This window comes from Thermobia domestica, chromosome 7 (assembly GCF_964235325.1).
Source record: "Thermobia domestica chromosome 7, izTheDome1.hap1.1, whole genome shotgun sequence".
In the NCBI taxonomy this organism is placed as follows: Eukaryota; Metazoa; Arthropoda; class Insecta; order Zygentoma; family Lepismatidae; genus Thermobia; species Thermobia domestica.
Genome location: NC_137460.1, coordinates 295,333,647 through 295,359,688, shown reverse-complemented (window position 1 = coordinate 295,359,688; position 26,042 = coordinate 295,333,647). Strand labels below are relative to the sequence as shown.

General features: G+C 37.3%; 1 protein-coding gene across 1 annotated transcript in view; it reads left to right on the top strand.

Annotated features, from left to right (window-relative positions):
* The window catches only part of LOC145691072 (tRNA (guanosine(18)-2'-O)-methyltransferase TARBP1), a 79,477-nt gene that overhangs the window by 41,925 nt on the left and 11,510 nt on the right, over positions 1–26,042 (top strand). Inside the window, exons 6-9 of the mRNA XM_081766728.1 lie at positions 2,915–3,082; positions 10,517–10,705; positions 12,735–12,894; positions 20,027–20,352. Coding sequence (XP_081622854.1) covers positions 2,915–3,082; positions 10,517–10,705; positions 12,735–12,894; positions 20,027–20,352 — 843 coding nt within the window. The remainder of the gene's footprint in view (positions 1–2,914; positions 3,083–10,516; positions 10,706–12,734; positions 12,895–20,026; positions 20,353–26,042) is intronic.

Below are 26,042 nucleotides of genomic sequence, written 5' to 3'. Positions count from 1 at the left end.
ATTTAAAGAGTTGAGTTGAGTATTGTCCCTTTCAGCAGCGAGGCTATATGAGCCGGCACCTACTGATTAATCTGGAATCCAAACCACATGAGCTCCCGCCGGAAATTGAACCCGGGTCTCCCACGCCAAAGGCACGTACGCTAACCGCTTAGCCACGAAGGAGCATTATATAATTAAAGAATCTATGTCTTTAAAATTTCGCATTTCCAGTAGGAGAATTAAAATTATATTTTTTATGCTGTAATTTAGTACTTTAAAACCTATGTTTTTTAAACAGTATTCACAAATGTATACATTATCTATATGTTTTCCATGCAAACACTGTCAAAATCTTTCCTTCTGTCTGTAAGGCTTTCTAATCTTAAGTAATCATTCCAATATTCATAGCTATTTGAATAGTAAATCACTCAATTTAAAACATAGCAGTCTAATAAAACATTTTTACACAAACTTCATCCTGTTTGTCAAAGTTATAGAAACGCTGTTTCGTATTACCGATCCAAATTATAGTTTTTACCTTATTTATTATTTGTATGAATACACATTTGTTTTCTCTCCTTGAAACACAGGCCACTGTTTAAAAATCAAACCTATCCTTCTGGCACCTTGTCTAGTAGAATTTACTTGGTAACTAAACTTTACTGAGGACGGCTTCTGTACTGCTTTGAAGCTTCCAAAACGTCAGAGAAAAACATCACCTAATTTAAAATTTATTACACAGATCCCAATGAGAAATCGGGTATCTATAAAATAAAGTGTATTCTCCACGAGGGTTACATAGGCAATACGAAAAGAAACCTTAAAGTGCATGGTAAAGGAACACATTACAATGCTAAAACGGAAAGTTCGGTGTCAGATCTATTGAAATATTTACAAAAAAGCTGAACACAAAATAGAAAATTCAAAAACTTTATTTGGGGCTAAAACTGAAGTAGAAAGATTCATGTTTAAAAATTAGTTTGTACAGGCTGTTATCGGTCACGAAAGTCATGAAATCAGAAAACGGTCATGAAAGTCAAGAAAAACTCACAAAATTAGCTTTTTTTAATCTGTACAAATATGAGTACAGATAGGAAAATTTTGTTGTATGAAACGTCAGAATTCACCACCAAAAGAATGTGTATGGTCGGTTTTAGACGCTACCAAATCGTAAGCAAAACACGCTTCTATCGCATGCATGAAAATTCGGCCTAATTCGCACCGAAATTCGCTCTTGAGATTGTTACGAAATTTTGTGACTTGGTAAAGAAAAGGTCACGAAAAATACACAAAATTTCATTTTGGAATTTTACTAGACATCCTGTTGTAAAAGTAAATAAATAAAAGTTAAATTTAGACAGCGATGGTTAAGTGATGAATGGGAAGCAGTAATTACAAATTTGCGCACCATTGGCATAATAATAATAATATAAATATTTAAAAAAAAAAAAAAACTTACATACATGAGTTGCAACCTACCTACTAGTGATCCATTATTTTGGCAAAGTGCCTCCAGCACCGCTCTACCTTGGTATATCCATTTCTTTCACTTTTCCCTGATGTTTTTACTTTATTTTATTTATTTATTTATTTTCTTTTGTTCTGGTTTTATCCTTCGTGATCAAGAGACCAGGGAAGAGTTGAAAGCTGGGAAATGCAAGTGGTATAGAGGAATTGCATAAACGTATAAATAGAATAATAATTAGAATTCCTGAGCGTGTCACTAGAATGTCTGAAGTAAGCTTAACTGACGTAATATCCAAATCCTTAATAATGTTCTGTATTTGTATAACATTAATGTATTTATTATCACTGAGTTTTATTTGTGTATGTAATAGATTGCGTTCTTTTACCACAAATGTTTATTATTATTATTAATAATAATAATAATAATGAATTTGCAATCATCCCTTTTAATACAAAAGAACCCATATATATTTCTCAGCTAGCCATACTGCCTGCCACTTGAGTGGCCACAGCAACTCGTAGAACAAGCTGTGTGTGTCTTCATTGCTCTTTCTTGTTGAATCCGTTCCTTTGTGTTTCCTTGATTTCCTTTCTGTTACTTCTGTTTTTGACCTACGTGAACAAGGGCCCAGAAGATACCCAAAAGTTCGGGAATGCAAAGTTTATCAGAAATCAGCAAAATGAGGAGGCAATACGTTTAGCCTAACCTGTTACAGTTCACACAATCTTTTCATTAGTACGGCACAATATGTCTTACTTTAAATACTTTTACACAACATGAGACGGTGATTTGAACTCGTTCGATGTAGCAAGAATGACATTTTCGTGGCATTTGCTGATTACAGGAACAGACGAAACATTTTGTTCATTGTTGTGATTAACAACTCCGTGGAAGCCCTTACACACCACGGGGGCCGCGGTGGCTCAGTGTAGTAGAGCATTCACCTCTAGTGCATGGGGTCCTTGGTTCGATCTCAGCTCGCACCAAGTGAACTTTGTGATGGACAAACACCGTGCTCGTGGGTTTTCTCGGGGTTCTCTCTTTTCCTCCCACTTTCTTCATTGTACCATTTCATTCATTTCTCATAATCACCGTCTCCTTTAGCCTAGCCGGCATAACCGTGGGACGTAAAACTTAAAGATTTCATTTCAGTTTCGTTCGACGTGGCAGAAATGACGCTTTCGTAACATTTGCTGAGTAAAGCAACAGACGAGACATTTTGTTGATGAAGTCGTTTAACAACTATGTGAAAATCCTTACGCACCACCTGTAATAGGGTACATGGGACATAAAAAAAGTGAAAAATGTATTGACAATTTGAGAAATTATCGAGACCATCAAAAGAAACATTGTTTCTACGTGATCATCTCTCTCTCAACCAATTTATTTAATTTCATTTTTCCTTTCTCATTAATGCCTGTTATTTCTTTAAATGAAGATCGTTTTTTTGTCTTTGTTATGTTATAGGCATCAGAAGTTCGCACAGGAAGCTTGGCGTCTTTTATCACAGTAGCGTATCATCTAGCTTGTGTTTTGGAAAGCGGTGCAGAGCAAGAGAACTTCGTTGATAAGTGTTTCGAACAAATTCTTCCCTGGTGTATGGGACAGCATTTCAACGTCCGACTCTACGCACAGGTAAATACAATTCTAATTCTGCTTCATATTTACTTTCCCTTTGAATATAATTGTTATTGTCATAATTGAACCACTGTGTAATGGGAATAAGGTTGCAAACATATTTGACTTTGCTTATGAACTGATACGATGCGTATTTAATAATAAAATACCAACCTGTGTTTCTGATTTCTGAAATTTAAGATCTGTTCCTTTTTTTAAATTCCATCCAAGGTAATTCTTTAGTTTTATAGGCGCGAATTAAAAAAAAAAAGAAAAAAAAGCTTCATCCTCGAGTTTGAACCAGAAGCATAAGATTGTAGTGAAGTGAAATACATGAACCCCTTTAAGTGGCTGCTTCTAAAGTAGGATTCATTGTTATCATTGGTGCAAGCGAAGTATAAATTTTTTTCTACTGTACAGCAGTGTTACTGGTAGTGCGATTCCCTAAACATCGTACTTACTGAGGATAACGACACACAAACGTTGAAACGTGTACAGACAAATTAACAAATACGAGTGCTTAAATTGAAGACTTTTATTTTACTCGGAAAACCTTAAAAGTGCTGTATATATTATAACAAATTAAGAAAAAGCATACCTATTATTTTTCAGCGTAGCCTCCCTGACGTTCAGTGCAATGATTCCATCGCTTCGGAGGTGTCGTATGAATACCATGTTTAAAAAAGTCTTTTGGTCGTCAGTGTACCCCATTCGTGCACCGCGGTTTTCACCTTTTCATCACTTCTAAAATGCTTGGCTCCCAACGCTTCTTTGAGCGGTCCAAACACGAGTCACAAGAGGCGAAGTGTGGTGAATAAGGTGGGTGTGGGAGACATTCAGATTTTAAATCCCGGCTGATCTCAACTGTTAAACGGACAGTATGTGGTCGAGCGTTGTCATGCTGTAACATTACACCTGAAGTCAGTAGTCCTTGTCGTTAACTCCGAATTCCCGGGCGAAGTTGGTTTGTGAGCAGATATGAATAAGAAATACTGGTTATTGTTGGCTTCCTCTCCATGTAATGTTCCAAAATGATTCCCTTTGCATCCTAGAAGAGAGTGAGTATGATTTTTACGCTGATGATTGATGAGGAATCTTTGGGATTTCGGTGATGAGCTATAGTGCAATTCCTTGCTTGATCTGTTTGTTTCTGGTCGGTGATAATGAATTCAGGCCTCATTACCTGTAACGATTCTTTCCAGAAATGACTTACCTTCGACGTGGAAATGACGCAACAGTTCTTCACAGGCATCGACACGACGGTCTTTCAATTCAGCTGTTAAGTGACATGGAACCCATCTTGTAGACGCTTTATTGAACTACAGCACGCTATTTACAATATTGTGAGCTGAACCAGCAGTAATGTTCAAAATGGTGGCTATTTCCTTCGGAGTAATGCGCGTATTATCCATTATAAGCTCTTCCGCTAAAACAATGTTTTCGTCCGTCACTACGCAGTGAGTCTACCCCAGTCGTGGGGCATCCTCTACAGACATTACGCCATTTTTAAATTTTCTACTCCATTCGTACACTTGCTACAGTGACAAAAACGAATCACCGTACTGTGCTGTCATCCTGCATTGAACTTCAATAAGTTAACACCCTCACTACTCAAAAATGTATCACAGGTCGTTGCTCTATCTCTGTGCATGTTGCTAGTGGCGCCACCATCCGTAGTAATACTGTTGCCGTCTCCTTGTGCTATAGGTCACCTGTCGGTCATTTTGAGAAGCCCAAGGAATAGAACTCTCAAATACCAATTCCATTACACAATTTTTCGGCATTTTGTAGCACTTAAGGTTTTCATTTGAATCGCCCTCGTATATGTGATTTTCTTTGTTTTGGTGAAGCTATCTGGGAGGAGTTGTCCGCTGAACATCGTTACATTCATTTGTATGTAGACGAAAAATTACAAAAACACTGGAACATGTCTTCTTCTGTTTTTAATGAGGAGTTTACATACTGAGTTCCATCTTTCTCACTTGACGAGCTTATGACATATTGTATTCTTGTTATAAAATTTTGAATTTCCTTTATCTCCTTCTCCTCCCTCCCCTTAGGATACGTTTTTCGGGAAAATTAATGTAATAAAAATCTTAAGTTAGACCATGATTCATTCATGTATCAAAAATCATCAAAATCGGTCCAGCAATCTAGGAGCATGAGAAGTTAGCCGTTGAACATTTTTAATGTTCATTAAATATATGTTAAAACGCTAGGTTTATATGTTTATGACCAATTCTTTTGAGAATAATATCTCGGAAACCACAAGCTCTAGAAAGATGCCATCGATTGCAAATTTTCTGTAGATTGTTCAGTTCTAATTGAATATTTGAGAAAATGGTCGTTATTTCTTTATTACATTTTTCAGGGGTACACTGAAAGTTGAAATTTTGAAAAGCAAAGCATCATATCCTACGAGTTATGCATTCCAACATTATACATTTGTATACGGGGCTAGTATATCTCGCCGGCGTTTGTTTCATTGCCAAATGATAATGAAAAACGAAGGATAACCATTTCTCCAGGCGAAGATGAATCTTCATTGTTTGGAGTGTTTTGCACAATAAACACTATATATATCACTGACATTATAATAAATTGTGTGTGTAATGTATTTGCTTATTACATACTGCATGCAAGAAGAAAGAAAACACTGATCATAGTTGAATTAGAAACTCCAACCAGAAGTAAACTCAAATCTCGCAAACGGTGCAAGGTATTAAAAAAATAATCAAAACATCTCCCCTTTATGGTACTCCTTGCCGATTTTAATCAGGACGTCTTTCACTTGTGTGTGTAAAGGGACATGTACAGATGTGAGAAATGACAAGGAGATTCATGCTCATATGTGAATGAAGCGCAGGTTATATATATATATATATATACAGAGGCGGATCCAAGGGAGGGGTTATAGGGGCTATAGCCCCCCCTCGCCATTGACGCTCAGGTATACATTGGATAAAGCTGCCAACTATTTAGCCCCTCATATATATATATATAGATAGATAGATAGATAGATAGATAGATAGAGAGAGAGAGAGAGAGAGAGAAAGAAAGAGACTTACTGAAGTACTGGTTTATTGCACGAGGAGAATAGATGTATGGGAAATACTGAATCCCCTTTCCCCTTAAGATACGCATTTGAGTGAAACTGTAATGATGATAATCTGTAAGATACTCTAATTTTCGCATAAATTTTTTGAAACATCCTATCCTCATAGAACACAAACTTCAATCAAAGTGACTCGTTAGCAACTATATTCCAAAAGTTATTTCAGCCGCTTTCCCAACTCCGACAAGTATGGATTCGACACTATTCTCGGTCAGTTTGTATATTTTATTTTTCTCCTCTTCTCAGCCACCATGGCGAGTGATGCTGAACATGGACTTAAATAGCATTGGGAGTGTCCGTATTCATATCAGTGATTCCGGAAACTATGGACTTGACATTAATACCGTTTTCAATTATTTTTACATGTCACTCTTTTCTAGCCCCCACTCCTTATACTGTTAGAACTATCTTACTCCACAGCATGTTTTAGTAAATTTTAAATCATACGTCTACCAAGTTTGGGTGAAATAACTCCCTTCTTGATAAAGACTGTCAAAAGAAAATTACGCTGAAGACACATTTTTTTTCTTCAAAACATAATTGTGTACTATTCGAGTATATTTATTCTCTCTCCGTACATACAGATGTACGAGCAGCGTCTTCGGCATTTTCCCTGTCAGAAATTAAGGAACTGAGTACAACATGCAACGTCATCCTCTTCCCATCTCTCTGAAGGTGCTAATGAGGGCTGAACCTAAACTTAAACGATATCAGAAGTGTTATAGTTCATCTCAGCAACCCTGAAAACAATGGATTAAACACTGATATCTATAATTTTTGATTATTTTTACACGTTCTTCCTTCCTACATACTGCTAGGAGCGCTGAACTTGGAGTCTTGAACGACATCGGGGCTGTCACCAGTTGACTTAGCGACTTTGAAAACGATTAATTTGACAATTATTTTCGATTACTAGGGACGTTCAATATATGTGTGTCTCAAAATCTTAAAAAAAAGAAAAAAATTAAATAATAATAATAATAATAATAATAATAATAATAATAAATAAAAATATGTAAACTATCCATACTTGTGTAGGTGGGTCCTTCCTCACTTCTCCACATAATTTCCATTGAGATTCAGACATTTGACCCACCGTTGCACCAAATTGTCCAAACCCTTTGCATAAAAATCAAGGCTCTGGTTATTTGGGCTAGAACATTGGCAGGGTGAATGAACTTCTGGAAGAAAACCGTCGAATTAAGGTATGCGAAGTTGCAGAAATGTTGAACATTCCTATTGGAACAGCCCATCACATCATTCACGAGAAACTGCAATACCGCAAAGTGTATGTGTACGAAGGGTTCTCATCAACTGAGTGGCGATAATTGACAGATGAAAATGGGTTTCAGTTTTGAAGGTTTAATGCGATTCCAGCAAGGTGGCAATGGATTGCTCATGTGCATTGTGACAGAGGATGATATATATGTCCATCGTTGCACTTTCGTTGGACGATGAACATTTCGGAACAGCTGAAGAAAAGAAACGGAATGTGAGAAGAGAGTAAATAGCCAAAGCCCTGACTGTTTTGCAAAGGATTTGGACACATTGGTACAATGTTGGGACAAGTGAGTGAATCTCAATGGGGATTATGTGGAGAAGTGAGGAAGGACCCACCTACACAAGTATGTATAGTTTACAAATGTATATTTTTTTCAGCCTGGGGAATCTTATATATTGAAGGACCCACGTATTTTGTTATCCTTCCGAGAGAGGCGCTTATGGCGGCTGAACTTGGACTTAAACGGCATCAGAGTGTCACGATTCACCTGGGTGATGTGTAAACTATGGATTTGACACTAATATTGATAGTTTGATCATTTTTGTGTGTGTGCTACCTCCCACTACTCCTTAGGTATGCTATAGTAATCTTACCCCCACAGTATTTATTCCAGTTTGTCAATAATATGTATACCAAGTTTGGTTAAAATTGCTCATGGCGTTCCAGAATTATGCTGAAACATACATACAGACATAAATAATAGATTCAAAAGAGAAAGAAAAAAATGGCTGAATCGTTGGGTGAGATGGACGTGCTAGAAGAAATGGTGTCAGGAAAAAGAGGAAGAGAGGAAAGAGGCCACAGTTAACGAATGGCATTAAAACAAAAAGAAATCGTCTGTGAAGAAGAAAGAGAATAGCTGAAGAGTATGGTGCATGGAATCTTCCTAGTTTGTGACAAGTAACCTGCCAATAATGGCAGAATGCCTATGATGATATGTAATTCCTGTTGACATATTTCTATGCTTTTTTTCTTCTTTTTCAATATTTTTTTTTTCACAGGAGCAGGAAACTTGGTAGATCCCACTCACTGCTTAATTGTTTCTCTAACTCGTGTATAATGATTACTGCGAACGACAAAAGAAACCAACGTGATACCCAAGCTCGGGAGTCGAACTTGGAATCCGTTCAGCACCTGTGCATTGACAACTTTGCTAATGTCAGCCTGAATGCATACAAAGCTATCTGTACACAAATGCTGTTTTCCTGCAAATTGTGGTGCGATCCAAACAATACGAAGTCTTGTTCTAATCTAATCACAAACAACCGCAATAAACCACTATGTTAAAAGTTATGGATTAAGCAATTATAAATAAAACATACTATGACGAATTGTTACGCACATAATATGGACCGAGGAGAAATCCTGAATTAAATACATACAAGGTCCAATTTATCATACATATATTATTAATATTCTTTGCCTTCTCATACTTACAGAAAAGTAAAAAATAAATAAATAAATAAATAAATAAATAAATAATAATAATAATAATAAAGTTCTAATAGTAGAAAAAATAACCACGACACACAATGCAGGTCTTTACGTTAAAGATGATCTTGAAGATTAGTGAATCGGTCTTCTGACTTTTCTCACGAAGCTCCGCCCATGGACCTAGAACTCAGGCGTAAAATGAAGTCTCAAACCACTCACAATATACGAATTTTTATTCATTTCGTCTGCACGTACTCTGATTAGCTGGAGCATTATCATTACTTATAAGAGAGGTATGTGAGCAGTGGTCGAAGTGAGACGGTATGCGGTGGTATGCCATACCGCTTCTGGTTTTTCATTGATGAAGGCATACCGTCTCTGGTTTTTCAGTGATCAAGACAATATTTAAATAGCCGGTATGTTAAGTCAAAATCATAAAATATACCGCCTTTGCTTTTTTTTTTTTTTTTTACTTCGAACACTGTATGTGAGAATACGTTATCAAAATAGTTCTCACGGGCGAGGTTCAAACGTGAACAATGAATGCATTATAATGTAAAAAAGAAAGAAAATGATGAAACGGAATGCACTTCTTTAAGTCCAATGCATATGCATACAATAAAATGAATATCCTCAAAATTAGTTCATAATAAAGATCACTGTACGTGCTTAAATGTTTAAGCTCTTTTAAAGGCCTTATTTAGTTTATTGTTTATGAGTTCATTGAGAGTGTGGTATACCAATCCATTTTTTTAAAATATTACTGGAGGTTACGGTCTTCTAGTCTCCTTTAACCCATTTGTTAAGTAACTTCATACGAAAACTATTTATCTTTTCGTTTTCAGGAAGATATTTTATCTCCTCGTTTTGCGTTTTCTCTTAATTCTGATTATTCAAGGAGTGCGTAATACATGAGTAAATACAATACTTCGATAAAGAGATTACGCATTGGATTGGAGTTTAGCTCCGGTTTCACCACAAAGGCCACATGACACACGGAATTACAGTTTAAGGTGGAATCCGAATTACCGTAAAGTACTCCGATTTGAAGGTTGTTCCACCGAAATTCGAACTCGTAACTGGAATACGTATTGCAAAAAATGAAATCTTTCAGTTTAACGTCCAACGATTATGCCCTTTATGCAAAGGAGACGGATGATTAAGACAACTGATGATGGAAAAATTGATGGAATGAGAAAGTAGGAGAAAACGGGAGTACCCGAGAGAACCCACAGACACGATATTATCCACCACAATTTTTTTTGGCCGAACCAGGGACCACACGCACCAAAAATAGGTGCCCTACCACTGAACCACCGTGCCACCTATTACATATTAGAGTCACATAGAGAAGGTGGTCGAATTCAGAAAAAGAAACCCTACGAAAGCATGTCTTGCATTTCTTTTTCTGGTTCATTTTGCATCATGTTTTTTTGTCCAGAGTATTCAAAGTGCCCACTTCACGTTGCAGGGTAACGCCCCCATGTATTACAGTTTTACTTTTACTTAGTCCCAGTATGTATTCCTTGTGGATGACAAAATTCGCATGGAATATATTCGTCGAACATAGGTGTATAAATGAAACATGTACTTGTCTTATTGTCTGTGATTTCGTTTGCAGGTAGCGTTACAGAAGCTGTGGGAGCTAAGTGTTGAACGGCAGTTGAATGGAATAACTGAGAAGTATGGAGTGGTGCACTCTTGTCTGGATGTTAGCATTGAGCGAGGAAACGCTGTGAGAAATGCAGTGAAATTAAAGCAGGACTTCTATTTTCAAACATTCCATCCACTGAAGCATTTCACGCTTGAGGTGAGTCATTCATCCTTAGTCGTGTTCTACTTTACTCTTAACAAATAGCAGAAACTTACGAGATCAGTTATTTTAAATTATGTTTTACATGAACACACCGAACTGAACATACGATTGTGACAGATTGCTCAAACTATTTATAAAGTAGCTTGGTAACAAGTCATCAAAACTCAGTTTTCTGCAGCAAAAAATAATCAAATACGACGGCTGTTCGGAAAGTAATATCTGATTGGTTAAAAAAGAAACACCAAAGTAAATAACAAGAATTTACTATATGCATCTGAAAACTCCCGCCTATTCCTTGAGCCACAGTACTTTTTGTAGCCTAAGCTTAGTCACTGCGTTATTTAACACAATTCTGGAAATTTTGTGGAAATTCATCGGCAAGCTCCGAGATTGTGAAACGTCGATTTTCACAAACTTTTCAATTAATTTTCTGAACGAGTAGATCAGTGACTACTGATGGCCTGTCACTTCTCTTCGTCATGAATGTTTATGTGTCCACTTTTAAATGAACGAACCCATTCACGAACAACTCCTTCACTCATTACACTTGGTCCATATACGACAGAAAGTTCCTGATGAATAGGTGTAAGAAAACATATAACAGCTCGTACCTCGCTCTTGGCGGGGTTTTCTATTGCAGCACACATTTTGTGACGCTACAAAACTGGAACTAGTGATCAGACAACCTTCACTCTACAACGGCTGTATACAGACTGATCTGCCGCGCACGTCTGTGGAAAGATGGTAGCGCTGCCCCTACTAGTTTATGCACAGTGACCAGGTTACTTTCCGAACACGCCTCGTATTTTCCGCTCCAACCAACCAACCAGTTTAAAAAGGAGAAAATAGATAGCTCCTTCCCACAGGTCTAGTAGCTAGCCTGCGCACCTTTGGTGCACGTGATCCCAGGTTCGATTCCTGATGGGAAGCCTTGAAATTGTAACTTATAACTGTTGTTGGGATTACATGTTAAAGTGCGGGTACACTTCTCATGTAACTTCGGTGCTGAAAAAGGTCCTACAACTGCCCTGAAAACGAAAAGTTCATCAAACTTATTAAAAAACAGGCTAATTTGAAAAAAAAAAAAAAATAGAGCGTTACTAGTTAGAATTAATCACAAGGTGGTAGAATCTAAATCTTACTGCATGAGTTATTATTGATATGATTTCACGACAATATATTTTGTAGTTTTCTCTCGAAATGCTGGTGTTTTTCTGAGAATCGAACATCAAAACCAAATAGATTAATACTATGAAAATTACACTCAAGTGCACGTGAAATGAAAATTTAACATTTCACGTGGTGTACAGTCACGAAAGAAAGTATTCAGTTGACATTTTTTGTTTCCTAATACCTGAGTAATAAATTATCCTATTAGAGTACTGATATTGGCACGTTATAAAATTATAACTATTCTAAAGATAACAACAAACAATATCCAAATTAATTCATTTGTTCCCGAGTTATTGGCAAAAGAAAATTTATTAACTGTCAAATACTTTCTTTTCCGTGTGTACATGTGTACATTGCATGAAACACTGGCGGTTATTTAGATTTCCTTACACAAAAGGATTGCCGTTTTTAAACAGAGTTTGAAGCTACTGCATTAACAGAGTCACGGTAATCAATTATGTGTTCTGCCCTTACTTTGCCTTCACTACACTCAAGCTTTCCACTGCTCTCCTCATAATATGGCATAAAATTTGCATGAAGGATTGTTTCTCTTCGCAAAGTGTAGTCTCACCACAGTTGCTGACTGAGAGCCGAAGACAAGAAATCTACAAATGTGTTACTAAGCACATCAATGCTACAGATCATATCGGTTTACAATCTTCTCTCAACCACGGCTCACTTCCATTTTCTTCCCTACAGTAAACTGACACATAAAATGAGTTCATTATAAGAAACAGTATCGGTGAAAGTCGAGCCGTTGCACTTATCGCAAGGATTTTAACTGACTCTCGTTAGTTTCAGTTATAATTATTGTTACAGAAATGTTAATGAGTAATTTACTTTTTTGCAGACGATCTACTACGAGCTTCCAAGGTTGGCCAACATTACTAATGATGAATGGATTCCGATTTCTTTTCTGGAGAAGATCGATTCGTCTTTTGTGCCTATACACAATCAAGGAAGAGAGCTGAGGGATTACAATGTTGCTAACTGGGTCCTCAAAGCCACCGGTTAGTAGGAGTTCAGTTTATATATATGTACGCAATGAGTTGTGTCCTTCAACGCTATTTGTAAATCCACACAAGCCGTTGTGAACCGAACTCAGAAGTTCCCGGTGTGCAAAGCTGTGGAACATAAGCTTCTGTTGCTGAGCTAAGCCTGTCCCTGGTCGAGCTTGGATACCAAATTTCGCGACCTTTATTCCATAGACGATGGGCTACTTCTCCATCAAATTTCATTTAGATCCAGCTGTAGTTACCGAGAAATAATGTACCACGTACACACACACACATAAACCTGGAGTGAAACTATAAGCTCCCATATGCTTACGCCGGGTGCTAAATACAGGGTGTGAAACTATAAGCTTCAGTATACTTATTCCGGGAGCTAAAAATGGGTGCTCTTGCTAGTCACAGGAGAAAAAGTTGGTTCTTATGGCCTGTTCTTTAACAAGATTTTGTTGTTTCCAATAATGTGTGAGGAACTGATAGGAATAACTAGTATTTTGTTGTGAAATGAGAAAGGCAAAATAGCAGACAGTCATCATTACGCTTAAGTTACTAATTTTCTCCCTGATTTTCGTAGATTTAAAACTAAGTGAGAATCAGATATGTGGATTATTTCAAATGCAGGAAGCCTTTTAGTGTTTACAAGAATCTATTAATAAATTAGTAATTAGTCTCAGTATCTGATGATCTGAGATACGTCTCTCATGATCTGAGTACAGGGCGGCAGAACTTAGGGGGCGGCAAAATTTTGGATTTTTTAAAGATTCACGATAAAGTAATATTTAAAACTAGCAAGCCACAGAGTCCCACGCAAGCACGAGAAAATATATTAATGTGTTTAATTGGCTCTAATTACAGTAGTTACTAATTATCTAGCTTATCTGATTATTTTTAAAAGGTCCTCCTCTCACCCCCACTCCAAGGGGTAAGGATGAATGTGAACATCATGAAAACTAATATCATTAAATTCAGCGACCTCGAAAACTATGAATTCAACACAATCTGTCGTTTTCGATTACTTTTAAAATCTCGCCCCTCCCTGGGGAGTGGAGTAGACCTTGAAGTAGAATTGGGTTAAGACTGTCACTATTTATCTCAGCGAGCCCAAAAATTATGAATTCAACTGTAATATTGATGGTTTTCGATATTTTTAAAATGTCCTCATGTTATTCGTATGGGGACTTTGCACTCCCATATCTCAGCTCAGGTGTGACCTAGATGCCTGGAACACGTCATTTGGATCATTTCTCTGAAAGCTTTAAAACATATTAAAATTTGATGTTTATTATTGTTCTGGAGTTGAAAAGCGCTACAGATAGAAATGTTATTAAACCATTACTGACGGTGAATAATGTAAATAATAGGTGTTTTTTTTTTTAATCACCAATAATTACTGGTGTATCACAGTAACATCCACCAATGGTCACCTACCTTCGGGCAGAACAGCACATCATAATCACCATTGAGAGAATTAAGCTATTTAAAATTACGTTGTAACTTCTGTAACTTGTAATACCTAAACTGCTACTCAACATGAGCTGGTATGTTTGCAAAATCACGGCTTATTTTCTTGTTTGAGACATAAGTTTGTGCGAGGGGGAAGGGGGAGGTGGCAAATTATTCAGAGCACAGGAACGCACAATATATAAATACGGGGCTGACGAGGGGTGATCACAAAGTAACGTGTATATATTATTTCATACACAGGGTTCATACACTACTTGGAAAACCTGGAAATCTCAGGGAAATTGATTTTGAAAGAAAAAATCCTGGAAATATCAGGGAAATTGAGTTCAATATTTTTGTATATTTTGAATATTCAAGTATAGAACAAAAGTATCTTCTCAACTTAATATTTTTTCAACTTAAATTTTATTTATTTTAATTATTTATTTTCTTGCGACTCAATATTTAATTGCAATCGTTCATTGGGGAGAAGGGTGGCCATTCTTAACTATATAAATATATTATTCTTAAAATTTATGTTGTCTTAGTGTTAGTTTCTTCCACTAGATCTGGAAGTTGCAAAACTAATACCTGAAAAACCTGGAAAGTTCAGGGAAATTGAGTTCAATATTTTTGTATGAACCCTGATACAGCCAACAGATAGTCACACATTAGGTTATTTTGCGACATAGTCTCCATATCGGCTGTGGCACTCGTCGCATCGTGGGATGAATTTGAAGATTCCCTGTTGGTAAAAATCCTGTCCTTGCGTGTTCAGCCACGTTCTCACGAAGTGTTTCACCTCCTCATCTGAAGCGAAGCAACTGCCTCTTAGGTGTTCCTTCAAATGCGGGAACAGGTGAATGTCGCTTGGAGCGAGATCTGGGCTGTAGGGAGGGTAGTTGATGATGTCCCATCGAAACTGCTCCAAGAGCGTGGTGGTCTTCTGGGTTGTATGCGAACGCACGTTGTCCTGAAGAAAGATGACCCAGATCCAACTACGAGCTTTTTAATCGCAACAACTTTAATATATGCTATCGGAGCTGAAATTACCGCGCGGAGATGGAATTTACTTTAAATAAAACACGCGAAAGTCTGGCACCAGACTTGCCCTCCGATAGATTCTCATTAAAGGATTTAAAGTGTATTCATTACGATTACGGGGCCTCGGATGAGTCCCGTATCGTTATTTTTCGTCACTACCTCTGGGTGAAGAGTCTTGGTCGTAAATCTCTACCAGCAGCCGGTGAATTTCGGCCGCGATTACATGTTTCACCCACAGAAATCGAATAACTTAGCGGATTTCTTCGCGAGACTAGTTTTCCAAATGAGTCGCCATTTGTTTTTACCTACAACTAGCAACGCAGGTGGTGGGTGTCAGAAACTCCGCACAGTTGCCAACTTCATGTAGTAAAATTACCACACATTTCTCAATCGTCTATGGCAGACGAAACTCCAGAAATATGTGTCTTATAACCTTAGTTTCTGATTCTCCCTCTTACATCAATGTGCTTCAAGTAATTTTATTAGTGCATTTATAATGACAGAGCAAAAGCTTCTTACGGTTGAATAGCTATCTATTGTCTGTACTCTACATGAAGAAGTGTGTAGTAAGCTCAACATATCGTTGAAAGATATTCATCGCTCTCTTGTTAGAAAAGAGAGACTCATGTAGGTGAAGACTGAAATAGAACCGAAATGTCTAAATCCACCACAACGAGGCAGGAATCAACGGTTAACTGGTCCACAACTCACCACTGCTTTAAATAAATCACGCGAAACTCGAGTATTAAGCACTACGGTTGAACGCTTTACAGACCGTTGCTCTAGTAGAATGCGTAGATGCTAAGAAACCAAAATTAACAGCTAAATATAAGAAAAAAAAATAGATTAAGCTAGACAAAAACACACAAAAATTAATTATAGGCAAATGGAAGCAAAGTTTTTAGAAGAGGCTTTTAAAGTTCAGTTGAACGAAAGGGCAACTGAAATGTGTACCGTGTCAACTATTAAGAACAGAAAAGGTTGCATGATAATTTGGGGATGGTTTGAAGGCAATAAACATTGGAGTCTGATGAAAATAGACATGATATTATAAAAAGAAGGATATTGAAATTGAGTCCATTGTAAACCCTCTGAGCAAAATATTACCGGCCCGAGTTTTGTATATCACAAGACAACGATCTAGAGAATGCTTCTAAACTATTTAGAAGATTGCTCGAACAAAACCAGGAGAAGGATTAATAAAAATAATGAAATGGCCATCACATCACTCGAATTATCTGGAATCAGGTTTGTGAAGAATGAAGTAGAGAGAAGAATAAAAAGTTAGTTTATAATTAGTGTCAGGTAGTTAAGGGACTACTTACAGCTCAAATGTAAACAATTGAATAGTACATTCTTTAACACAAACTAAATACAACTTTTAACAAGGCTGTCTATAATCTTTATTATAAATTAATTAAAAATGTTACTGTTTCGGAAGTATATCACTTCCTTCTTCAGACTACTACTCCAACTGAAATCATAAATAATATTATATCATTTGTTATCTCTACCAATCAGGAATCACTTTTCTTTAAAATTCAATATATATATGTCCATTGTCGTGACATTTAAATTCTTAACTGACATAATAGATTGTTAACAATTCTTAATATTTCTTTTAACATATATATTAACTAAAATAAACACTAATTAACTACCTAAATATTGAAATTTTCTACCTGAATATTGAATACTATTTAACTACCTGAATAATGTAAAAACACATAAATAAATTTAACCCTATATTGTCCTTATATTCTACCTTTTTTTCTCTTTTCAATATGTCCTCCCACTCTTCATTAATATTCAGACCACTATTCAAGTTAATAGCTTTATCGTAAACTTCTTTTATCCTCTTCGCTTCTTTCCACTATCTAACCAGTTGTCTCCCTTCATATTCCAATATATACGCTCCTTCCCAGTTTACTTCGTGGCCTGTTTCCTCGACGTGCTTGTAAATGGCATTAGTGTCTCTCTTCAATCTTACACCGTCTTTATGTTGTTTCAAACGTTCTTGCATTCTCTTCTTGGTTTCCCCTACATACACCTTATCACACATCCCACACGGTACTTCATATATCAGTCCTTTTTTACATAATTCCGCTGACGTTCTCATCTTCTTTTTCTTTATGATATCTATTATCTTCATTCCTTCTTTCCTGTACGTCTTAATACCTTCTCTCTTAAGAATTCTTCTTATCTTCTCTGATATCACCCCTGCACTTTCAATACCACGCCATCTTTTCTTCTTCTTCTCTTCTTTCTCACTTTTCTTCCTTCTCTTCCTGCTCTTTTTCTTGTCCTTTTCACTGTAACCATTCTCTTTCAGCTGTTCCCATAGTCTTTCTATTTCTTTCTCCTTTTGATCTTCCTTCATATTTATCATTCTGATCCTCTCTTCCATATTCCTAATGAAATTCAGTTTTGTTCCTTCATCAACATCACTTCTTTTATTGCAGTAAACTCCTGCTGCACATTCTTTTTGAAACCACGATGTTATAAAATTTCCTTCCTTTGTTCTCATTACTTTGATATCTAAGAAATTTATTACACCTTCTTTTTTCTATTTCCTCCTCTAACATGATACCTTTCCTTTCATCATTCAATTCTCCAATATTTTTTTTTTCTAATTGCCTTCTGGTTCCTTTCCATACTCCGAAACAATCATCCACATACCTACAAAACAATAGTAATTTATCACCACCTTTTTCTATCACTGTTTTCTCCCATTCATTCATTACCAGATCTGCTATTACTGGGCTTATACATGATCCAATGCTCAACCCATCTGTCATTTTCACTATCCTATCACTTATCTTACAGAAACTATTGTCCCACACAAACCTTAAAGCTTTTTCATTTTCTCCTTATCCTAGTTTTCAATTTTTCTGTCCTTCATTATCTTGTCCACTACTCTTAGAACTTCTTCTCTCTTGATGCTAGGGAACATACTTTTTATGTTCACACTAAACATAACAGTCCTTTCTTTTCTGGTTCCTAAACCTTTTATCAATTCTTTCACTTCTGCTGAATTAACTACCCTCTTGCTATCCTGAATTCTCCTGAGAGCTTCTGCAATCTTTTAAATCTTTTTCTCCAATGATTCCATGAAATTACTCCTACAGACAAGGATGCTGCCTCTCGCCAACACTATTTAATGTCTATCTAGAAGAGGTAGTGAAAAAGAGCCTACATGATGATGATGGCATTTCGGTAGGAGGTAGAATGATTAGATGCATAAGATTTGCAGACGATATGGCCCTTGTTGCAGAATCTGAAAAGAAAATCAATAAAATGTTAGAAAAAATGAAAAGGGGCTTTGAAGAATATGGGATGAAAATAAATGTTAGAAAGACAAAAGCCATGGTGATTGGAACAAAGGGGTCTGTGTCAAATATAAAAGTAGGAGGGGAGAAAATAGAACAAGTGAATAGTTTTCGATACCTGGGTAGTGTTCTTAGTAATGACATGAAATGCGAACGTGAAATAAAAGCAAGGATAGGAATGGCGAAAGAAGCCTTTAAAAGAAAGAAAAGTGTGTTTTGTGGGACCTTGAACAAAGAGTTGAGAAAAAGACTCATAAAATGCTTCGTGTGGAGTGTTGTGCTGTATGGGGCGGAAACGTGGACATTGCGTAAGGGTGACGAAAATCGACTGGAAGCCTTCGAAATGTGGGTGTGGAGAAGAATGGAAAGAGTTAGTTGGGTCGAGCGGAAAACGAATGAGAGAGTGTTAGAAATGGTGGGTGAGAAAAGAACACTTTTAGATATTATTAGGAAGAGGAAGAGAAACTGGTTGGGACATTGCCTAAGAAGAGATTGTATCATGAGGGACGTCCTAGAGGGTATGGTGTCGGGAAAGAGAGGGAGGAGGCGAAGGAGACTACAATTAATGGACGATATTAAAACAGAAAGATCATACGCGAAGACGAAAAGGTTAGCGGAGGACCGTGGAGCATGGAAGCTTCACAGCTGCGGCAAGTGACCTGCCAATAAAGGCAGAATACGTATGATGATGATGATGACTCGTACAGTCTAAAACAGGTCTTAGTTTTACTTCCTTCTTATGAATTTTAGGAAAACCTTTCATCTTCAGTATCCTTCCTTCTTCATCAAGAAATTTTGAGTATCTTCTTCTATCACCTGTCTTCTTATCATCTTCTCTTCTTTCCCTGCTTCTGCTACTTCCTCATATGTACTTGTAGAAGTTAGAAAGTTGTATTTAATTTGTGTTTAAGATGGATACAAGACCTTTTTATCATAATTACATTCTTTAACAGATTAATCAATGGAATGTAAAAAACTTAAGTTGAAGAAAGTCAACAAAACTTAAGTTGACTATTTTGACGGAACTAAAATGTAATTTCTGAGAGTTTAAGAACCCATTTTGGACTTTATTAATTTTCTTTAAAGATTTCGTTATCTAATGGTAAAGGTGTTTTTTTCTATTAACAGTTTTGATGTTGATTTTTTTCGTATTTTTCTTTTCATTTCTTAGTGCTTCCAAACTTTTGAACGATGTGTATATGAATATTTTTCAATTAACAAGAAAAATAAAATCAGATCTTAAGTTCTATATCCTATTATTACAGCAAACAAAATCTCGGTAGTTGTATCTTAAGGCTTATTTTGTTTATTGTTAGGCGGATTGGTAGAAGACAACGCGGATGGAAGTGGAGAGCCCAGTGCTAATGTTCAAAAGAAGATAACCCCGTGGAAGGCAATGCTTCCTGATCTTGAAGTGCTTCTCTCGTACTCAGACTCGCTTCAGAAGAAGAAGAAAATGACAGAAGGTGGCCTGGTAGTAGTTGCATCTCTGATTGATAAACCTCCGAATCTCGGAGGTCTTTGTAGAAGTTGTGAGGTGTTCGGGGCGTCTGAGTACGTGCTCGGAAGTCTCAAGTATACTGAGGACAAGCAGTTCCAGAATCTAAGCGTCACAGCAGAACGCTGGGTTCCCATAATAGAGGTAAAATTTTACTTTTAGTCATAAGTGACGGTTGGGAATTATTCATAAACCCAAGAAATCCGAAGGGTCATTGCCAGGGAAAAGCCCTCTAGTGAATTTTATGCTTTATCAGTTCAGCTGTCATGATTATTAAAATTTATTGTTGTATTATGTGCTCATCCTGTTCGCATAACGACGAGGGGCGTCCAATAAGTTATCTACCTAGACAGGAAGGAATGCAGATATGCTCACTGTTTTTCAGTGTAAGCCCCATGAAATTCCAGATAAAACATACTTCTTATCTGGCTAGCAAACCACTAAAAAAAACAGCCTGTTGGACTTCTTGGGGAGCGTTGGAATCGTGATGTTTCCAAATGATGGATCCAGGTTTCGTCTCTGTTACCAGTTGAGCCAGGAATAGTCTGAAAGAAGTCCAAAAAGTCTCGGGACACACAAGCATTCGCTACGCGGCACAACACACTCTGCTGATGGCCACTGACCTCAAATTGCGCAGCGGGGTTCCCCACAGTCCTTGGCATGTGTGTCACGCGTCATTATGTTCCGCTCCTCCCTTCCTGTCTACGTAGATAAGTTATTGGACACACCTCATAAAAAACTTTCCCAACTATACGCGTGTAATTTCCATACGAGAGCTTCCTCTTTGCTAAATAGGTAGCGTTCTAACCTTCTGTGGCTTGATTGTCGGTGGGACTTCATGTTAAGTTCTTGGTCCACATTTCATTCTTTAACAAATTCATCAGTAGAATGTTAAGAATTAGTCTTTGTAGGAAATGTAAGTTAACAAATAACAACTAATTGGCCACTGTGAGATATTTGATCAGAAGATAAAGAAGAGAAGGAAGTGGTTTGAAATACAGTTATGAACGGTGTAATAATATAAGAACTGTGTGTGCCATAATTACCTTGGATTACGATAAAAGTGAAGTGATTGACAGTAACAAACAGGATGAGTGATAGAATTATTACTTAATTACAGTAGACTCCCAAGTATCCGGCTCGCGATTATCCGGCCTAGTTTTCTTTTATCGTAATTAAGTGAGAAAGGTAAGACGTTGCATTGGCAACATTGCCAAGGCATTTGGAAGCGGTCGTCTGCTACGATCCTCCTACGTGTCGTGTGTAAAAATACAAGTTGTGACAGGAAAAGAGCAGCGTTCCGCTTCTTGCTCATTGTTTCGTCAGTGTGTAACGGACCTCAATACAGTACGCTTGCCGCTGTATTATAACAGTGATTTTTGGTATAAAAACTTTGCCTTCTGGTATTGATGGGGCAAACAAATGAGCTCATAGAACTCCGGGCTATCCGGCTTTCTTGTTATCAGGCGTGCCCTTCCGCCACATTAGGCCGGATACTCGGAAGTCTACTGTATATTTTTGGTAATAAAAGAGACACCTAACTTTTCAAGGAGCCAACATCCAATTCATACGATCTGTCCGGATGCAAATGATCTGTCCGGATGCTGTTGTCAGAGGTCAACACTGATCTCAAGGGTGGAAATCTTTGGACAGACGTCTTCATCATTTTATAAATATGATACTCAGTAGCCATCGTTTGTCATTCTGTTTGAAATATTCTGTCATTCTCTTTACTTTAATGTAGTAAACCTACCTGGAGTGACCCCACACAAACAGCTGTTCGGATAGGTAGCCGATCATACAGATGCGAAATGTCAGTCATTCCCCCTTGCTTGTAAGTCTTAGCATATCTGTGAAATTATCGTTGCTGGAGCCCGGGTGGCAGTCATTCGCCGTTTCATCACGTCCCACACGTGCCTAATAGGTCGGAGACTAGTAGATCAAGGTAGTAAGCTATAGCGAGTATAGCACACTAGGTTGCTCAGATGGTATTCGGAAGTCTATTATTCTTTTCGAAGAAGATGGCTTTCCACAAAGTGTACAGATAAGATCAGATGACAAGATTGATGGCATTACGAATGTGTGATACACTAGTGATATTCATCTGAACGAAAGAGAGAGGGATGTGTAGCGTATTGCTGTCCATAGTAGAATGCCAGCTCCGGGTCCTGTTTCCCGTTCACTTGCACATGTACCGTCACAATATCCGGAAAAGAAACGATTCTCTTTCCTTAATAGGAGCGCTCTTGATTTGCCCCGCCACTTCAGTCTCCTTGATAGCATTGAGGGTTTTTTTTTGGCGGTGTCAGGGGTAATCATGCAAGAGTAATAGAGGCAGGTAAATTTGCCTCCAAAACCGACTGTTTCATGTGTCACTAAATTTGAAAAGTTAAAAATCATGAAACATGTAATAATTACTTAAATTAAATTTTGAATATACTACACCAGTGAACGCGTCCAGTGACCAACATTACTCAGTATTGCATAGTCACTTCTTTACAGAAACTTAGACTTACAATATTATAATTTATGTTAGTTGGAATACTCGTTCTTCGAACCACGAAAATGTTTATCGAAAAAGCTTTGAATCCCTTTCACCACCTTAGTATATGCCTTTTCCATCTTGAGGTAGGTAATAACTATGTTAGGTTCCAAAATTCATTTCAAACCTTTGAACCGTTTCCCTGTGACGCAGTCACAAATAACAGACAACATGGATTTCAGTGCGAAGGAAGAAATGATAGAAAATTCCCCCTTTCCCTCTTGTAACGGGAATTTTAAAAAAAGGCAAAGAGACATGGCTCCACTTAGTTTTAGTGAAGAGTTTGTATACCAAGTTTCATTTTCCTAATGTAATAGGATCGTGAGTTTTTTTTTTTTGGCATAAATTTTGACTCCTACTTCCCCTTAAGATAAACACTTTAGTGAAAGTAACATAATAAAAGCCCATTTCGAGGGACGTGATTCAAATATTGATTTCAAACGGTTCGTTGTTTTAATGTGATTCGATTACAAACAAAATCATTTTCATTTTTATGTATTAGATTATTAATGAAAAAATCAAAGAAGCGTGTTGCGATGTCGTGGGCGTTTGGTAAAGTATGTCGTCAATGAAGAAAGGTTGGGAACCACTGACTTAATGTACGGATACTCTTTTTATTTAGTTTCTGTAAACCTTTCATTTTTTAATAAAGCTGTTTATTAAAAATAAATAAAAAAGAATAAATTGCCTTGATATTGTAATGTTTTTGGTAGAGTCAATAATGGTCCGAGATTTATCCCTTCACCAATTTTATTATAAAATTTGATAAATACAAAACGTCTTCGATTACAAAGAGAATAATGCTCTTTCCTCGTTAATGTCCAAGTAGAGGAGTATAGGTGTTTTGCACGGTGTCCCTTCTCTCAAAGCAGTCTCCAAGGCACCTGCAAGGTTTTGGTGAGTCTTGAAGGATAGCCCCCTCAGCTCAAGGCAGCTTCGCAAGGCTTTGTTGTTGAGAGGATCCCTAGTCCAGTGCGACCTCGGGAAGGATGGGTGTACCCCTAGTCCAGTGCGACCTCAAGGCTGTGTAGGTGATTTGATCAGTTGGACGACTGATGCTGGGTCCCTCGGTGTTCCTCCTTTTATTTGTCCTCCTCGGGTCCTTTCGTGAGGTCCGTCTGCTTTCGGCGTTCCTCGGTGTCCTCTGCGTTGGCTTGCTGTCTGCTATGTTGTTTAAAAATAATAGCACGTGTTGAGTTGACACGTGCGTCTGTTTTGATGTGGGGATCCTTGCAATATAAATTTAAAGTAGGATTTATGGTTTGTATGTAAATGAAATGGAAAGCTCTCCACGTAACTTGTGATGTAGTTTCGTGGATAATTTTTATTTCTGATATCTTTGATATGCATAGGTGTATTGACAAGCTTGAGATCACCGAATGCAATCTTTAACATTCCTTACATGTTCCTCGTTCCAGTGTTCTTAGTCAACGTCTTCCAATGTGCGTACCTTTCCATTCACATCTAGTGTGATATACTCCATAATACACTGAGTTATCTGCAAAATAATATAGACTTTTCAATTTTATTGGAGAATTGTAAGTGACCTAAAACCATAGAACAATCGTGTTCATTTGAATGACAGTATAAAGTATAAACGCATTGAACTTCATCACCGACCTTATTGTGTAAAAAGTTGTAAGAATTGAATGTCTGCCTCGTCAATTTTCCAAAGTATCATTTTCATAACCATTTTTCATTATAATTTCAAAATTGTTTCCAATTTATTCTTAATAGCATCTGCGGATGAGACCAGTGTATACAGTCATACAAAGAAATTCAACGAACTTAATTTTGTAAGAATAAGATTATATATATATATATACAGGGTGGTTCAGTAATGTTGGACAGCCCTGAATAAATCGGAAACCAGAAGAGATATTAGCAAGAATTTGGTGGATCCAGATACTTGTGGAAGGGGGACGTCCTTTGAGGTACCACACAATGTTACCAGGTCAACAGTGTTGCCAGCTCAGTACAAAGTTGTATTTTTTTAAATGGAACATATAGAAGTTTATGCCATCAAAAGAATTAGTACAGAATGTGAATACCAACAAGCGATACCGCACCTGTCAGTGTTGCCAAATAAGGAAGTTATAAAGCTTCAAAGATCAAGAAATTAAAGTGTCCGTAGAGCAAAACTAGCAAAAAGGCAAGAAAAATAATACTACGGAATGAAAAAAATTAACCGAAACAGTAAACCAAAGAACGCACAGCATCCAGTGAGTAACAGCGTTGCCACAACAAAGGGGGAAAAAATTGAAAATTTTGCAGTTGCTATAGGAGCAAAAGTGCCCATATGACATAATGCTGGAAACACCATAGAAAGTCTATGTAAGATTCAGGAATCCTAATAGCGTTTGTTCGAAAGCAATATCTCTAACCGTTTCCGAGATACACCAAAGCTGTGCGGAGTTTGCAACACTGCATAATAATTCCCTCGCCCTCCAAACTACAGGAACGAGTAATGAAAATGATACGCCCAACAAAATGTAAGAACTACACGGGTCTAATCGTCAAATCAATTATGCAGTGTTGCAAACCCCGCACACCTTTGGTGTATCTCGAAAACGGTTAGAGATATCGCTTTCGAACAAACGCGATTAGGATTCCTGACTCTTACATAGACTTTCTATGGTGTTTCCAGCATTATGTCATATGGGCACTTTTCCTCCTATAGCAACTGCAAAATTTTCAATTTTTCCTCCTTTGCTTTGGCAACCCTGTTACTCACTGGATGCTGTGCGTTCTTTGGTTTACTCTTTCTGTTACTCCTTTTCATTCCGTAGTATTATTTTTCTTGCCTTTTTGCTAGTTTTGCCCTACGGACACTTTAATTTCTTGTTCTTTGAAGCTTTATAACTTCCTTATTTGGCAACACTGACAGGTGCGGTATCGCTTGTTGGTATTCACATTCTGTACTAATTCTTTTGATGGCATAAACTTCTATATGTTCCATTTAAAAAAATACAACTTTGTACTGAGCTGGCAACACTGTTGACCTGGTAACATTGTGTGGTACCTCAAAAGACGTCCCCCTTCCACAAGTATCTGGATCCACCACACTCTTGCTAATATCTCTTCTGGTTTCCGATTTATTCAGGGCTGTCCAACATTACTGAACCACCCTGTATATATATATATATATATATATATATATATACAGGGTGACCGCGTGACTATGTTACAAAATTTAAGGGATGATTCCTGACACGGAAACAAGAAAAAAAGTTCAAATAAACTTTTGTCCAACGTACATAATTTCGGAGCTACAAGGTGCCGAAAGCGTGGG